Below are 17,085 nucleotides of genomic sequence, written 5' to 3' on the forward strand. Positions count from 1 at the left end.
CTCTCCTTAATTCATATTTTTAAAATGCTGCAAAGATAGAAAACAATATAAATTGGATCTTACAAGTTTGCTGAAAGTGTACAAACGTTAATATGTCAATGTTTTAATTTTGCTAACATTAATTTTAACACTAAAGAGGATTTGAATGACTCTTCTTGAAGAGAGCAAATAATTATTCTAATTCTTTATGCAATTTAGAATTTCCACATAATTTGAACCAAGGGAAAAATAAATCTCATTACAATAGTGTGTTGGAATACCTGATGAGCAAAAATCCTATACATAAATGTGTTATTTCTCTTTTCAAAGTACGAATCATCACTCCTTTATGAGAAGAGGGCTGAAAGGAGGACAAGAGACTCCACCTGTGTGTGCCAGGACAGAGGTGGGCGGAGTTTGTGAAATAATTTTCATCTTCAGAACGGTACCCATTACCAACTCCTTTAGCTGTTGGGAAACTTTTCAAAGTGTTGCAGGCAAAATCAGCTTAAAACAACAGCTGCTTTCATTTCTGGTGAAAGCTTGCTGTTCCGTCACTCAGTTGTCCGACTCTTCATGACCCGGTGGACTGTAGCCTGCCAGGGTCCTCTGTTCAAGGAATTTTCCAGACAAGAATACCAGATTGGGTTGCCATTTCCTTCTCCAGGGGATCTTCCCGACCCAGGGACTGAACCCATGTCTGTTACACTGGCAGGCAGATTCTTTACCACTGAGCCACCAGAGAAGCCCCTTCATGAGGGTTAAACTTTAAAATGCCCTCACATTATTTTACAGTAATTGAAAATGATTGGATCTATATTATATATGTCTCAACAGTGCTAGTCTGCAATTTAGCAATTATCTCTGGGATAAAGAAAAACAAACTCTATTTATTTGTTGTATAACCATCTCATTCTCACTGGGGTCACCAATCAGTTCACCTGTGACTTAACTCCATCCATCCTCCCTGTGCAACCCCCAGCCACACACACACAGAGACACACACAGACACACAGACAGACACACAGACAGACACACACACACACACACACTATTTAGGTCTGGTAAAACTTGAACACATTACAGTTAAATGCTCGAGAACTTAATGTATCATGACCTAGACAGCAGGCACACAATGTTAATTGAACAAATAACTTCCGCCCTTTTTATTGCATCAACTTTTAACTGTGTTTATGTCTATCCTTAAGAGATTTTCTAAAATGATTTTTTGCTGAAAAGGATATAGAAGACATTTATTCATATCATGAAATGAGGTTAGGAACCATAAAATTAAGATCTTAAAACACGTTTCTTAATTCTTAAGTTGCCATAAAACTCACATTTTGAAAAATCTGAAAATTATTTTGCTTGGGGGTTACTTTCAAAGATCAGGTGAAGAGAGATTAATAGCACATTCTTTGCCACAGATTTTGTGTATTAGTTTAATCAAAAATGGTTACATATCCGTAATTTCATATGGTTCCACCTGATTAGAATCATTAGATAGCTGCTGCTGCTGCTGCTGCGGCTGCTAAGTCACTTCAGTCGTGTCCGACCCTGTGTGACCCCATAGACGGCAGCCCACCAGGCTCCTCTGTCCCTGGGATTCTCCAGGCAAGAATACTGGAGTGGGTTACTATTTCCTTCTCCAATGCACGCATGCATACTAAGTCACTTCAGTCAAGCCCAACTCTGTGCAACCCTTATGGACAGCAGCCCTCAGGCTCCTCTGTCCACAGGTTTCTCCAGGCAAGAATACTGGAGTGGGTTGCCATTTCCTTCTCATTAGATAGCTGAAAACCTGTAATATTTATACATCAAGTGAAACAATCCAAGCCTTTGTATTCCAAAGAAAAAAGCCTTCGAAGGAGAGGATGACCTTAGCTACTCTGAAATACACTAAAACTACAACACATATTCAGCACCAGGGTTTATTAAGGAAGGAAATCTACTGGTGAGGCTCAGGAGTTGGGTTCTGACTGAGCTTCCTCAGTGCACATGAAAGATGGGTGTTGGAGTAGCAGTTAGATAACTCTGGGGTAACAAGAAGCAAAGATATTGTTTAAAATAACTAACTTGCAATCCAAAAATGTCATGTTGGTCATTAATTTAAAAATCCCATTCCCCAAAGAGTGTTGTGCTTGTTCACCTAGCTTTTGTACCTTCCACAAAACGTGCTGAAAGGCAGTGAAACCTCAAGAGTTAGGAAGAGGCAGAAAACTGAGTAACCAGCCATTCCACAGGCAATAATTGACTGAAGAGTTATATTGGCTTTAAGTCAGAAGCTGACTTAATTATTTAATATGGAACATAAACATCCACCAGCCATTAAATGACTTTACGAAAACTAGCCATGTTGGGACTTCCCTGGTGTCCAGTGGTAAAGACTTTGAGCAGCCAATCCACGGGGAAGGGGTTTGATCCCTAGCAGGGGAACTAAGATCCCGCCTGCCATGTGGCACTGCCAAAAGATAAAAAACAGGAAAAAAAAAACTAGCCACATTAGCAATGATACATAATATTATCATAATACATGATATGTATCATAATACATGATACATAATACATGATACTTTGAAAACAGGTCTTAAAACTGAAACATTAAAAAAAAATAGTCTTATTTTCTAGTGGAGGCATCCCACATTTTCTAGAAGATAAAAAAAGAGACCCAAACAGTAGACATAAAGACAGGCCTTCAGAGCAACAATGCACTTCCCTCAGAAAATCACAGTAATCCTCATTCAGAATCCTATAGTGCGTTTTATCCTAAGGTACTGAAATTTAATAAACTCAGACACTATACACAACTCTGAGTCTCTTCTCATTTTTTATTTTTTAAAAAAGACAGATTTAGGATTTTGTAAGAAATTACTGTTACTTTTTTTTAATCTGTCAAGTACTACAGTAATGGAATAAATAAATAAGATTTTTTTTAAGTTCAATGTTTATAGACGTATTTATAAAAAAATGACTGAATTAGAAGACATTAAATAATGCTGACACACACCAGGAGGGGATTAGGCAAGGAAAGGCACATCATTCCACCACAAGAGATAAAGACCATAGTCGGAAGTTAATGACCAGCCAAAGCCTTAGGTCTTGTGGTAGTTCTAGCTCTGGAGGGTCATTACGGTGGAACCTTCTTTATGGTACTTAGCTGAAATAAACAGCAGTTGGAAAATTTTACTCGGTGACCTCAATGTATTATTTAAAACAAAGCAGTCTTGTAATAACTCTGGTGTGTGAGGAGAGAAGGAACAAAAATCCAGAAAGGTTTGCTGATACTGGAAATCCTACTGACATATTAAAGATTTAAAAAAAAAAAAAAAGTAAAATAAGGTTAATCGTCCTGACTGGCTGAACTGGAATTTTTATAGTTAACAAAGTTAAAATTCCACGTAAACACTCCCTTTCTTTTAAACAGACAGTGTACAGATAAAAAACTGTAGTATTTCACTTCAGATGAAACTGTATGCCAATATTTAGGGAAAAGGATCTTAGATGATTTCCTTATTTTAGATAGCCAAAGTCCTTGAAGACAGCACTAATATCTCTGGCTGACTGGCTGTCTACAATAGCAAAGTGAATATAAGTTTTGTCAATAAGAGGTTTCCCAAAGAAACTGTAAGTTCCAGTTAAACAGATACAGTTACATTACCGAAAAGTCTAATAGACATCAGCAGAACTTGCTATGGGTCAACCTCCTACTACCAATTTTCCTCACAAATTTGTGCCAAGACTCTACCCATTTTTTTCTGTCTGGACTCTGAACCTAGATTAGTTTGACTAAAAGATGGAATTACCCAGGTTCCATTTAAATTTTAGTTGTGTTGAGAAACAACTGTCTGCATGAATAAATAAAATGGGTTTTCAGGATAAAATGATATATCCACACAAAAAAAGTTAAATTAAAAACAATTCAGGGGGAGGTAAGGGACAATATTAATATAAAAAAAAATCATAAAAATGGCAACTGTAAAGCAGGCAGCTTCCCACTCATGCCACACGATATGCCTTCATTAAGGTGTACTCTTTCCGGTTGGTATGAGCAGCCCAGATGAAGAGAGCAGAAGCCATGAACTGTAAGGGAGCTGACACGCAAGCCAGGCAGAAGGACCATCCGAATTCACCAGACACATTCTCAGGCAGCTCCAGTTTCTGGTGGAGTAGTTCAATTCCAGCAACGTAACAACTCACTGAGCCCAGTGTACACAGACCTTGGAGGAAATTTTAGGGGGAAAAAAAAAAAACAACATAGCTAGATAAGAGCATGATAAAAGGCAGCGACAGGTGATCCCTAAGGCAACAAGGAGGTAAAACTAAATTTGAAGGAGACCCACCTGCAAGGAGATGGAGAATGCCTGTGGCGATGGTGGGATACAAGCTTCGGCAGATACAAGCACAAAGTCCAATCAAAGCCCCAAAGCACATCAAACCTAGACTAACAAAAGGTAAAAGGAACTGGCAACGCCAAAGATCTGATTTCAAAAGAGAGAGAGAGAGAGAAATGAAATGTTACCATTTCAGTTTTCTCACAATGGCAATTTCTTTCATATTCTATCAGAACTTTTCTCAAAAAGTGAAAATGGGGTACTTTAATATTAAGGCTTTTTTCCTAAAGCACATTGTTCAAAACAGTGCTAACTTTCTTCTGACAAAAGCAAAAAGACACTAATAGTTAACTGTTACTAAGGGCTTCCTGTGTATCAGGCACTGTTCTATACATGCTTTGTGTATTAAACCTCCCAACATCCCTATGAAGAAGGCACTATTACCTCCATTTTATAAATGAGCAAACTGAAAGAAGATAACCTGTACAAGGTAACACAGTAAGTGGAAGAACCAGACTGGAAGCAAAACCTTCTGGTTCTACATACATATTTAAGTCCTTATAGGATCTCAAGGCAGGAATAACAAGTAAATGAGTAGTGATTATAAAAGATCTGTTAAAAGAATATACACAAAGCACAAAGCAGAGGATCTAGTGTATACCAGGAATTCAATAAATGGCAGTTTCAACTATCATAAAGTCCCTCAACAACATGGGAAAAAAGCTGATGACTTTCCAAAGCACCCCGTTACCTTTCCAAACTATGTTAATTATCATCAATGTAGGAACACCAACTCTGAACCAAATTTTACCTTTTAGGGCTAGTTCTACTTTCTGGACTACATCAATGTCTTTTTTCTAACTTCCCTTCAAACTCTGTTAGTAACAAACTTCCTATGCATTGACAATGCAAAATTGAATACTTGCCATTTATTCAACATCCCCTCTCATGAAATGGTCATTCTTCTGGGCAGGTTCCAGTAACTCTAATAGCCTAGAGACTAGGTCCAAATCTGAAAATAGTATTTCCCAGGCAGCCTGATATTCAAGCAACAAAATGCTCTTAATAAGCACTTTCATTTTTGACATCTACACTTTTGATACCACCACCTAAGACTAACTAGATCAATACTTTTGGGAGGCCTGACACTTAAGTTGACTCATGTAAAGCTTGCAGTCAACTTTTTTCACATATCCCTAGCTGAACACAGAGAAATGAAGCGTTTAACTTAAATACAGACATATATTATTTATTCCTATTAAATTTCCTCTTTAAATAGGCCTATTAATAACATCTTTTGGTGAGTATAGATTCTGTCACCCAGTGTATTAGCTGCTCAACTTCATATCTGCAATTGGATAAATACGTATCTAACTTCTAAAATATATTATCAATAGGACAGAGTTTGTTGGGAAAATATTAAAGATGTTGTTTCGGGTTGACACAATGTACAATGTCATCCTGCTCCAAAAACAGAGTTCAACAAAAGACATATAAAGTTATTTTCCTTTTTTCCCAACAAAGTACTCACAGGTCCGAAGCAGATCAATCCCACTATTGTGGTTTCCAGGCTCAACAAATTTCTCCATGAACTGCTCATTTAGTGTGAAACTCATGCATTTTGTGACCATATCAAATGACTCTGGAATAAGAAAAACAACGACTGTTTGTTGGTTTTTTGCTTAATTTTAAACATTTAACATAAATCTGTTCCAATAATTATTCTCTGAAATAAAAGGTGACGTGGAAAAATGTTCTCAGGAGAACAGCCTCTTTGGCCCTGAGTGACACACAGGATGGACTAATGCCCAAGAGACCAATGGTTCTCAGCAGCAGGTGTGACATGGGTACAGGAAGGCAAAAAAACAGGAGTAAAACGAACAGAATCGACAGTAAGATGACTACGAAGGAGGAGGGGACAAAGACTAAAATAAATAGAAACTTTGATCTTCTCCCCCAAACCTATTCCATCAGTCTTGTTCCCCATCTCAGGTAAACGATAATTCCACCCTTCTCATTCCTCAGACCAGAAACTTTATAGTCATTCTTGCCCATAAGCACGTCATCAGGAAATCCTACAGGCTCTACCTTCGACATTTATCTAGGATCAGGCACTGCTCAGTACTAGCACCCTGATCTGAGGCGTACCCATCTTTCACCTGAACTGGTTCAACAGCCTCTTAAGTCTCCTGGCTACTGTCTTGCCCAGCCACCTGTCTGTTTTCAACACATCTGCCTAGGTGACCAGATTATCTTTCCTCTGCACAAAGCCCCACAGTGGCTCCATCACACTCAGAGTAAAATCCTAAGTCCTCATCACATCTACAGAATCCTGCCTGATTTGCCCTACTCCCATTCCCAGAATACATCTCTGACAGCTTACCTAACTCTCCCCTAGCCCCCTCCCTTCCAGCCTGGGGAATTCCTTGCTGGTTCTTGAGTATTTCAGGCATGCTCCCACCACAGGGCCCTTAGAGTTGTCCCGTCCATCCTAAATGAGTCTCCCTGTTTCCGCAATTACCCACAGGGTCAACTCCTTCACCTTTATCAAGTCTTTACACAAGTGATGTTTTCCTGCTAAAGCCTATCCTGCCTTTACTATTGAAGAACATAACTTACATGCCCACCAACATCCCCTTCCCTATGTACTTTCAAATCCCCTTTATTTTACTCTATTTTTCATAGCACATCACCTTCTACTATGTAATTATTTATTCTGTTTATACTGTTATACTTATTGTTTATTGCCAGTCAGCCCTTATTAGAATGTTAGCTCCCCAGGAGTAGGGATTTCTGTTTTCCCTAACGTATACCTAGCTCCTAGGCCCTGAACGTGAAAGTGTGCAAGAAATAGTTGTTGACTGAATAATAAATGATTGCTAAGATTCAAGTATCAAGTGTTCCTATGCTCTCTTAAATAGAACTGAACATTTTAAATAAAATTCAACCAACTTTCACCTCTTTCCGATCACTTCCTTTTTCGTATAAAATCACACTATCATCCATCCTTCTGATGTACAGTATTTTGAGCCTGTTGTGCTGTGATTTGAATACAGTGTTCCTCACAAGAGGCCAACAGAACTAGTCATAAATAGAAACAAATTTATAAAGCTATTCCTTGCAAAGAACTCTAAAGATTCCATCTTAACAACTGGAAATTAAAAATTTTCAGTGTTAAGAATGCTTACAAAATAAACCTGAGAGGTAGTTTCTTATTTTTTTTAATTCTCGTAATGCATGTTTTTAACCTAAAAACTCCATCAAGGCTTGTAAAAAGGTCTTAAACAAGCAGATTTAACCATAGAGTTGGCCAAATTATATCCTCAAGATTTAGAGAGCAAATGATAATATCTACTAAAACACAACTACATATATATGACTATTAATTCATATGTGTTGACTTGATTTTGGATACTAGTACTTTTAACAATTACCAAGTATTTAAAATCTTCCAAAGTACTTTTCTAATTATTTCCTCATGACATGTGTGAGATTAATACAACTATTTCAATGTGTGGTAAATAAGTACAAAGATTTAAAATGGTTTTCTCCAAGATAAGGACAGTTACTCATCCAACCAATATTAATGAGTACAATGGTAATTAATTAATGGAAACTGAGAAGAGAAGGTGATAGGGAAAAAGAAAAACATAAGATTTATTTCTTTGGGACGAGAAAGAACCGACAGGCATTATGTACGTAACCGGCCATCATCGTATCACTTTCTCTATTACTGAGTAGCCACTGCAGAAGACGCAAGAGATGTGAGCTCAATTCCTGGGTGGCGGAGATGCCCTAGAGTAGGAAATGGGAACCCACTCCAGTATTCTTGCCCAGAAAACACTATGCACAGAGGAGCGTGGCGGGCTACAGTCCACGGGGTCACAAAGAGTCGCCTACTATGGAGTGTGAGAGTGCACGCGCACACGCGCACACACACACACACACATACACAAAGGAGACAAAAGTTAAAATAAGAGAAATACCTGTCCTTTCTGGTGGGCTATACCAGTACGTGTTTTGCGGTACAGTGATACACCGTCTCCACAATCCCACCGTGCCATTATATCGGAAAAGTGCATCACTGTAAGTCTTTTCATCTGCCTCATCACTAGCAAAGTCATTCCAGATGCTTTTGTTCAAATCGCTGGAATTTTCTTGAACTGGACTCCGATACTCATACCAGAAGTCTGTGCCAATTGAGGCTGCCATGTAGATGGTAGAAATGAGGCTAAGTACACAAGCAATTACAAACGCTGTAGCAAAACGGTTATCCATTCTGGCATTCAGACTGCTCTGTTTAGTTGAAAAAGAAGAAAAGTTAGACTTCAAAAACAAGTACAGATTTTGAAAGGAATTACGTCAAAATCACCCTTTACCCTATTCCCCATCCCATGGCTCTTTAAAGTAATGTATAATCGTTAATGAATTTTTTAAAAAAAGAAGCAAGCATGTTTTAAATTAAGTTCAAAACAAAACTCATTATCATGAAAGTACTTATTGAATGCTCACATACCCAGGATGCTACGGAGACAGAAGTCTTGTTCTCTAGTCTATCACCTGCACACTAAAACAGACAACACTGAAATGGACATACACATTACAGATACAAACAGCAGACATGCCCAGAGTCAGCAATGTACCTTGCATACATTTCTAATGACAGGCTGCAGAGCATTAAGTGTTCTGGGTCTGAGTGTGAAAAAGGCATAGGAAAAGGAAGCAGAGGAAATCGGCTCCTCCCAGTTTCCTCTGAACAGGGAAACCTTTTAAAACAAGGTAAAGAAAGAGTAAGGGGCTATTTAGAAGACAGCTGAAAATGTCTGTTAGCCCAGAGAGAAAGGCTGTTCCAGGCGCACGGAGGAGCAGAGAGTAATAATATGCAGTAATGCTAGATACCAATCTGCCCCTAATCCATTAAAGCTAAGTCAAGCTCCCTTCCGCTGTCAAAGTCTTCACTCCTTCCTACCTACTCGCCCCGTTCCTTATACTTTTGAACCTCCTCATCTGCAAACTAAAAGATCCTCAGCCGGAAGGAAAACTCTGAATTAGGCAAATATTAACACTCCAAAGGCGTGGACTGGGCTGAATGGCAATAGTAAATGGCCGCAGTACAATGACTCAAGGCGGATCAAGCTGAGTCAAATACTGCAAATATATACCATGAACCGCGCCAACCACCTTAAAAAGGAGCTCGAAAACAAGCTCACAAACTGGGTTTGCTGAGTTTGGAAAATGGCAAGTGACTCAGGAGAGATCAGAGCAATCACAATCGTTAACGATAACTCCAGAAGTTGGGTTTGTATTTTTATTCTTTTTAATTCTTTTTCATTCTGATGCTCTCAAATGACCTTAAAAGGTCCTGAGCACCAGGAGCGGCGGTTCGCCCAGGCCGGACGCCTGGAGCTGTCACCTCGCGGGTCGCACCCTGGGGCTGGGGGTGGTCGAGACAAGCGGGCTCTGGGGCGGGGCAGCCGTGAGCGGTCCCCGGCCAGGGGCCCCAAATACCCGCGAAGGCCCCTCCCCGGAACAAGCAGCCAAGGGAAAAGCCTGGCGATAGCCCCCCGCTCAGGACCCACACGGTCCGGGCCGCGCCCAGGGAGGGGACCCCCTCTTCAAACTGCTGGAAACCTCGAACGGCTACGCGACCCCCGCCCAGCGACGTCGGCCCCACTCACTCACCGCCCATCCTCCTGCTCCGCCAGCTTCGCCCTCAAGCTCAAACCACAGCACCCTACTCTCCCCGCGCCTCCTCTGACGCACTTCCCTGCAGAGCCCGCCCCCTCCATAACTCCCGCGCCTCCGCCTCCGCCTCCACCCCGGGCCGGGCCCGGCCCCGGAGCCGAGAGGACTTGTGGGAGTTGTAGGAGGGACAGGGGAAAAGCTGCAGGGGACGGCAGACGGCATTCCCGGCGCCGGGCGCGGCGCATTGTGGGAGATGTAGTTCAGCTTCCGAGGTGCGCAGAAGGGAGGTCTGAGCTGATTGTTTCTTATATTTTACTACGAAGGTCCACCGAGTAAGGCGAGGTATTTCGGGCCACTACGAATCATCAATTGTGACTAATGTGACTCAGATTTTTCCGGTTTTGCTTTCCCTACCACCACGCTACTTGTGAAACAACAATGCGATTATCCTTTTAAAATATTAACCCAATAATTTTAAAACTCTCCTACAGCCTCATTCCCATTGCAGCAGGTAGTCTTTCTGGTTTTATTAAGGCTTAAGCTTGACTAAGAAGGATGTAACCTGACAGAGTCCCTTGGACTGCAAGGAGATCCAACCAGTCCATCCTAAAGGAAATCAACCCTGAATATTCATTGGAAGGACTGATGCTGAGCTGAATCTCCAATACTTTAGCCACCTGATGTGAAGAACTGACTCGTTTGCAAAGACCCTGATTCTGGGAAAGATTGAAGGCGGGAGGAGAAGGGGAAGACAGAGGATGAGATGGTTGGATGGCATCACCGACTCAATGGACATGAGTTTGAGTAAACTCAGGGAGTTGGTGCAATGGCACCCCACTCCAGTACTCTTGCCTGGAAAATCCCATGGACGGAGGAGCCTGGTAGGCTGCCGGCTGTGGAGTCGCACAGAGTCGGACACTACTGAAGTGACGCAGCGGCAGCAGCAGCAGCAGCAGCAGCAGGGAGTTAGTGATGGACAGGGAGGTCTGGCACGCTGCAGTCCATGGGGTCACAAAGAGTCGGGCATGACTGAGCGACTGAACTGAACTGAACTTGAAAGAAGGCATCCAAATAGAATGTAATGACATTCTTCAGGTTTCATATAACTTTTGTCTGCTTTCTCTTAAAGGCAAATTATATTTTCTCTTTATTGTAGTAAAGCTTCCTTTTTAAATAAATTGGTTAAAATATTAATACCAAGCATCTCAGATATGTCAAAAAAGTGAATACTTTTTTTAATGTAGTATGAAAAAGACTGAATTTTGGAGAACATTGCATTAAGCAGATAAGGTCATGAATGACCTCAGAGATTGCAGGTGACTGTATGGCAAGGGGCAACAGAGGATGAGATGGTTAGATGGCATCATCTGCTCAATGGACATGAATTTGAGCAAACTGGGGGAGATAGTGAAAAACAGGGAAGCCTGGTGCTGAAGTCCATTGGGTCTCAAAGAGTTGGACACAACTTAAGCGACTGAACAACAAGAAGTAGGGCACAGAAGCAACGGAATGATTCTAAGGCTTCAAATACTGCATAGAAATCCACAAACAAGAAACAGCGACATCTCTTTAGTGACCCATGTGGACCCAAGAATGTGCTCTGAGAACAGCAAATGTTGTATTTCTCAACAGATACCTACAGAGACCGGGCTTGCCAGGTGGCTCAATGGTAAAGAATCTGCATGCAAAGCAGGTAATGTAGGTTCAATCCCTGGATTGGGAACATCCCCTAGAGAAGGAAATGGCAACCCACTCCAGTATTCATACCTGGGAAACCCCATGGACAGATGAGCCTGGCAAGCTGCAGCCCATGGGGTCTCAAAAGAGTCAGACTCAACCTATCAACTAAACAACAACAACCTACAGAGACAGCCAACTCAAGAACCAGCGGGACTCTCAAACACTTTCTCATCCCCCAAATCCCTTTGAATTTGGCCACAGCACAGGAAAAATGTGGGAACCCCAATCTGATACTAAATTTCTACCACCCTGATAGACGGAAGGTGTATCATTTATTTTTCTATTTTTAGCTATATTTCTTTTGCCAGAATTGGTGAACTGGTATTCACATCCAGTACATAATTAAAATAAGGTAATAGCCAAATATAATATTCAAAATTACCGGATTTTCATGTAGGATATCTGATCAAAGGAGAAGTTTGTTAGAGGCATCAACTAGAGAAAATGGTAGAGGTGCCCAGGCAAATTATTAATGCACAATAAAACTCCTTGATGCATTTTTTCACCAGGAAATGTTTTCATCCATTGGCTTCATCAGAAATTCCCTACCTTCTCTCTCCAGTGAAGTGGAACTATCTCTCTATAGAGAAGTTACATGGTAAATAAAACCAGGTCAAAGAGAAGTTTGAAAAAGGAAAAGGAAGACACCACCTCAGTTCACAAACAAGGAAACTGAGCCCAGGGAATAACTGACTTCAAGCTTGAATACTGGGGTGAGCTGACTAGCTTTGTGACGTTAGAGAATTTACTTAACCTCTGTAAGTCTCAGTGTATTTTTATCTAAATTATGATGTTGACAATAGCACCTATTCCATGTGATCATTGTGAGAATTTAATGAGAAAATACATGTAAAATACCCAGTCTAGAGCCTGGGGCATACTAGACAATTGCTAAACTATTAGTATTTGCAAATATTTGTTCAACACCTATAATCTTTGAATAGGAGCAATATAAACGCGTCTTTAAAGCTCTCACTTCCCGTGGGGGCTGGAAGTAAGCCTTTTATGTTGGTCCCTGCTCACTTCAGAAGATTTAGGAACATCGTTTGTTGTTGTTTGTTGTTTAGCTGCTCAGTCATGTCTGACTCTTTGCGACCCTAGCCCACCAGCTCCTTTGTCCATGGGATTTCCCAGGCAAGACCATTTTCAACCTCTGGACCAACTTCCAAATGGCTAAGAAGGATTGCCAGGACCAGATTTTAGGCATCCTCACTCAGCTTCACGCAGGCGATTCCCAGCCTGGGCTCATGGCATATGAAAGTCCTCATGATTCAGGAGATGGATGTATCTGGAGAGACCTTCAAAAGAGGATGACGCTTTCAGCTATCAAATCTGTAGAATGCCTAGAAAACACAACACATTTCAGTCAGCAGTTTAGCATGGACCTGGGAGTGTCTGCACGCTTGAGGTTGTGACCTTCCTGCCCACTCAGCCCAGAGGACTTGAACCACTCCATCACACCCAGTACCACCAAGCACACAACCATGTTTTTGGTCTATCTTTACATCTTGGGGTTTCTGTCTTCTAGCTATGTTTGCTGCTCATGTGGATAAGCAAAATAAATACTTAATATATTCATGCAGTTAAATTCGTTTTCATTTTATGCTGCACTGTTTGGGAAACAGTAGCTTGCCTGATGTATTTTCACATAAAGATGATTTAGTGCAACCAAATACAGATTATGAAATTTAGATTTAAAAGCACAGTTGAGCTAGTCCTCCAGCTTAATTTGTTAAGGATGGTTCTAGTTTCAGCAAGAAGATATTGTAATTACACTCTACTTTAAATAAACCAAAAATCTAGTTATGCAGATATTATAACTTGTTTTTATTATGTGCTTACAAAAACAACTCTTTATGTGAGAATTCCCTCCAATACAAAACTCCCGAATACACTTAAATATTACTTTTAATTGTACTTTTTTAAGGAATTAAAAACTATATTAAGCAAAATATATATTCCTTATATTTTTCTCATGTAGTTTTGTCCTGATTGTTTTCATTATGAACTTTGGAGTGCAGAAAGAAGGAAAATAGAAAAATATCAAGTTCTGGGCTCTAATCAATCATGATCCTCAAAAAGATGTATCAGTCTTTGAATTTCTTTGTACCAGTTCACTATAGAACAATGCAAAGTTAATCAAGGACAAGGCAAATAAAAAGTGTGTCCAAAATAGCTCTTTCCTTTCAGTAATTCCTGTCAGATGTTACACAGAGGAACAAAACAAACTATAGTTGTTCAGATGTCCGTGTTTCTGAAGAACAGAAAATGGACCACGTGTGAACGGGAAGTTTAATTTGTCCTTTATTTTTAAAATCGTCAGTGTGAATCTTTGGTAGATAACCTCTTTCTGGGCCCCAGTGGCCTCATTAGTTAAATGGTTGTACTAGATGATCACGAATGTCACTTAAAGCTGTACAATTTTATGAATCATAATTCTGCTAGAGGAAAATGGTTGCTATAGGGCCACAGCATTGCAGTTTCATTGGGAAATGCATGTATCCTATACCTCCAGCTGAAGTAAAATACAAGAAAACAGAGTGGCAAATGTAGATGGACAAAGAAAAAGGATGAAAGCTGCATGCATGCTGATTAGAAAAGATACAGCAATTCAGACCTTTGCTGTTTCAACAAAATCAGTAATTATGGAAAATGGAAGCTCTTGGAGAAGTGGGTGAAAAATACTTATTCATCACAGATGATTCAAACCTCAAGCTAATTCAGTCCAGTTCTACAAATACTTATTGACCACCAATTGTATGCCAGACAATATGCTGGGTACCAGAGACACCAGTGTAAATAAATACAATTTTTGCTGTACACAGCCTAAACCCAAATTAAATCAACAATTATGAAGAAGCCTGAAGTGTAGGTGCCTAGAAGACTAAGGTCACTACTGTTTAGGTAAATATGAGATACCAAGAGAGGAAAAAATCCAACAAATGAAGCTGGGGATAATAGCAAATATGTGCCACTTAATTTGGCATGATATAGTACATTATATTGCACTAAACTCTCCTGTCAGAATAAAAATAAATAAATAACTCAGTATAAACAGAGATTTTAAACTGGACTATTTAAATGGTCACACATGATATTCAAATAAGAAATGGACAAGCAAGTGTCTCTAACAAATGAATATACAATCACTCTATCTGATAAGATTTATGAAAAACAAATAGTTTGCTTCATGATCTTTGCCGTTTATCCTGGGACAAATCAGTACAGCATATATGAAGAGATTTCTTTCTGCTGGACCATCTGCTAGGTAATCTAATGAATCCTAACTAATATGGGGGTCAGAATGGTTGATAGAGAAGAAACAGAAGTAATATATCACAGTGCCAGTTGGGGTGGCTGTATTCACACAAAACCTCCAATCCACCCGTGAAGCAGAGGCTGTAAGTCACAGGTATGGCTGAATGATGATAGTAATCCACTCGGGCAGATGCCTCAGTGACAAAAACTTACTCTCTCTCCATTTTTAACATTTAAGTCAGTTTTGAACATATCTCAGGAATTAGGACACAGAGTAAGGGAGGGTTTAGAAGTCTAAATTAATTCCTAAAAATTTCTGAGATCCAGGCCAGAAGACTTCTAAGAAGTTCAAACTTAGAGGTGATTTTTAAACTTTTAAAAAAATTAGCCAAAATAATAACAAACATAATGTATAAAGATGGTTAAGATGTGTGGATTACAACAGTGGCCCTAAACTTTAGTGTGTTTAAGAATCACTGCTGCTGCTGCTGCTGCTGCTAAGTCGCTCCAGTCGTGTCTGACTCTATGTGACCCCACAGACGGCATCCCACCAGGCTCCCCTGTCCCTGGGATTCTCCAGACAAGAACACTGGAGTGGGTTGCCATTTCCTTCTCCAATGCAGGAAAGTGAAGTCGCTTAGTTGTGTACTACTCTTCACAACCCTATGGACTGCAGCCTACCAGGCACCTCCGTCCATGGGATTTTCCAGGCAAGAGTACTGGAGTGGGTTGCCATTGCCTTCTCTGATTCAATAGCTCTGGGACCAGGTTCAGAAAGCTACAGTTTAGTAGGTATCCCAGGGGACTCTGACGTGGGTAATGTGGTCTAGCACCCACAAATTCAAAACAATGACTTTAAGGGGCCAAAAAAAAAGACCACAGTTGGGTAACTACTATAAACTTGAGGCTAGTGAAACAATATCAGATGGTCTCTGCCTTTAAGTTCCTCATGATCAGCTCAGGACATCAGACACCAAAACAACTTACCATGTGAAAGGAGGTAATAAGTAGTTTACAAGTAGCATTGTGAAAGGTCTTAGAACATACAAATGTATAGGCAATAATCTCTGTTATCAGAAAGGATGAGGGAGGGAGTATTTCTTTTCTGGAAAAATAATTCGTAAGAGGTGACATGTGTGCTGTAATTCAGTTACTGATATTTACAGCTTACTCTGTTTTGTTTTATTATTATTATTTTTCTGGCCATCACCTGTTCATACTGCCTTTTCATATGCTTATGGTGTCCAGTGTTGTTTTTGAGTTTTAGTCTATTTGGTTTCTTCATGTTTATTTCAAAGGGCGTTCAAGGTTAAAAATGACCGTCATTCAGAACTTATTTAGAACTATGACCTCCCCTACTCTATCTAGTCAGCTTTTATCGTGGGTTCTGTCTTATAACAGCTTTATACTCTTTGAGTTATTAAAAGACCAGTACTGTGCTGTTTGGGCTTCCCTGGTGGCTCAGCAGTAAAGAATTTGCCTGTACTGCCAGAGCTGCAGGAGATTCAGTTAGATCTCTCTGGGTCTGGAAGATCCCCTGGATAAGGGCATGGCAACCCAATCTAGTATTTTTCTCTGGAGAATCCCATGGGCAGAGGAATCTGCCAGAGGAGTCCCTAGGGTCACAGTTGGACATGACTGAAGCAACTTGGCATGCACGCTCACAGTATGCAGTTTGTTCCCTTTTTTGGCTCAAAACAATTTTCTAACTCAGGTTCCAAGATACTGTTGATCTGTGATGGGTATTCTCATCCTGCAGCATTCTACCACTAATTACCATAATCCAAAGTGACTATATGATAAAGCAAATCATTTTGCCTACAGGTGCTTCAAAGTTTACTGAGGAAGTCAGACTTATTTGAGATAATTGACATCAGCAGGCCAACAAATCTGGAATGCTGAAAGAAAATGTAAGGCCTGAAGAATAAATGTACAGCCAGATGTGATCCTCTGGTGTATGAACCTAAACTCTTTTCCATTGTTATAATAATTGCATATGGAATTCCTGAGATAGATCTAAAATTTGTTTAATATTTTAGGCATACAATGAACATTATCTCTGTAAATAGCAGAACTTCTGGCTGAAGAATGT

At 40.2% G+C, this 17,085-nt stretch overlaps 1 protein-coding gene across 3 annotated transcripts; it reads right to left on the reverse strand.

Annotated features, from left to right (window-relative positions):
• Positions 1–2,789: 2,789 nt before the first annotated feature.
• CLDND1 (claudin domain containing 1) lies at positions 2,790–10,069 on the reverse strand. 3 transcript variants are annotated; one of them, XM_042230568.2, is made up of 6 exons: positions 9,993–10,069; positions 8,827–8,877; positions 8,297–8,606; positions 5,842–5,952; positions 4,320–4,457; positions 2,790–4,196 (listed from the first exon to the last, which is right to left on the reverse strand). In XM_042230568.2, the coding sequence occupies exons 3-6, from the start codon at positions 8,586–8,588 to the stop codon at positions 3,976–3,978; spliced, it is 762 nt and encodes a 253-aa protein (XP_042086502.1). In that variant the 5' UTR covers positions 8,589–8,606; positions 8,827–8,877; positions 9,993–10,069; the 3' UTR covers positions 2,790–3,975. The 3 variants fall into 3 exon arrangements, with proteins under 3 accessions (XP_042086502.1, XP_012043865.1, XP_004002915.1); XM_012188475.4 differs by having other exon boundaries at positions 8,827–8,892; XM_004002866.5 differs by lacking the exon at positions 8,827–8,877.
• Between the last annotated feature and the right edge of the window lie 7,016 nt (positions 10,070–17,085).

The sequence above is a fragment of the Ovis aries genome, chromosome 1 (genome assembly GCF_016772045.2).
Source record: "Ovis aries strain OAR_USU_Benz2616 breed Rambouillet chromosome 1, ARS-UI_Ramb_v3.0, whole genome shotgun sequence".
NCBI classification, from domain to species: Eukaryota; Metazoa; Chordata; class Mammalia; order Artiodactyla; family Bovidae; genus Ovis; species Ovis aries.

What these genes read in the sequence shown, in the direction of transcription:
- CLDND1 (XM_004002866.5), bottom strand. Translation starts at nt 8,588, where the DNA reads ATGGATAACCGTTTTGCTACAGCGTTTGTAATTGCTTGTGTACTTAGC. An exon ending in TAGCCCACCAGAAAGGACAG is followed by an intron (nt 5,953 to 8,296) that starts GTATTTCTCTTA and finishes TTCTTATTCCAG; the next exon opens with AGTCATTTGATATGGTCACA. An exon ending in GATTGATCTGCTTCGGACCT is followed by an intron (nt 4,458 to 5,841) that starts GTGAGTACTTTG and finishes TTTTGAAATCAG; the next exon opens with ATCTTTGGCGTTGCCAGTTC.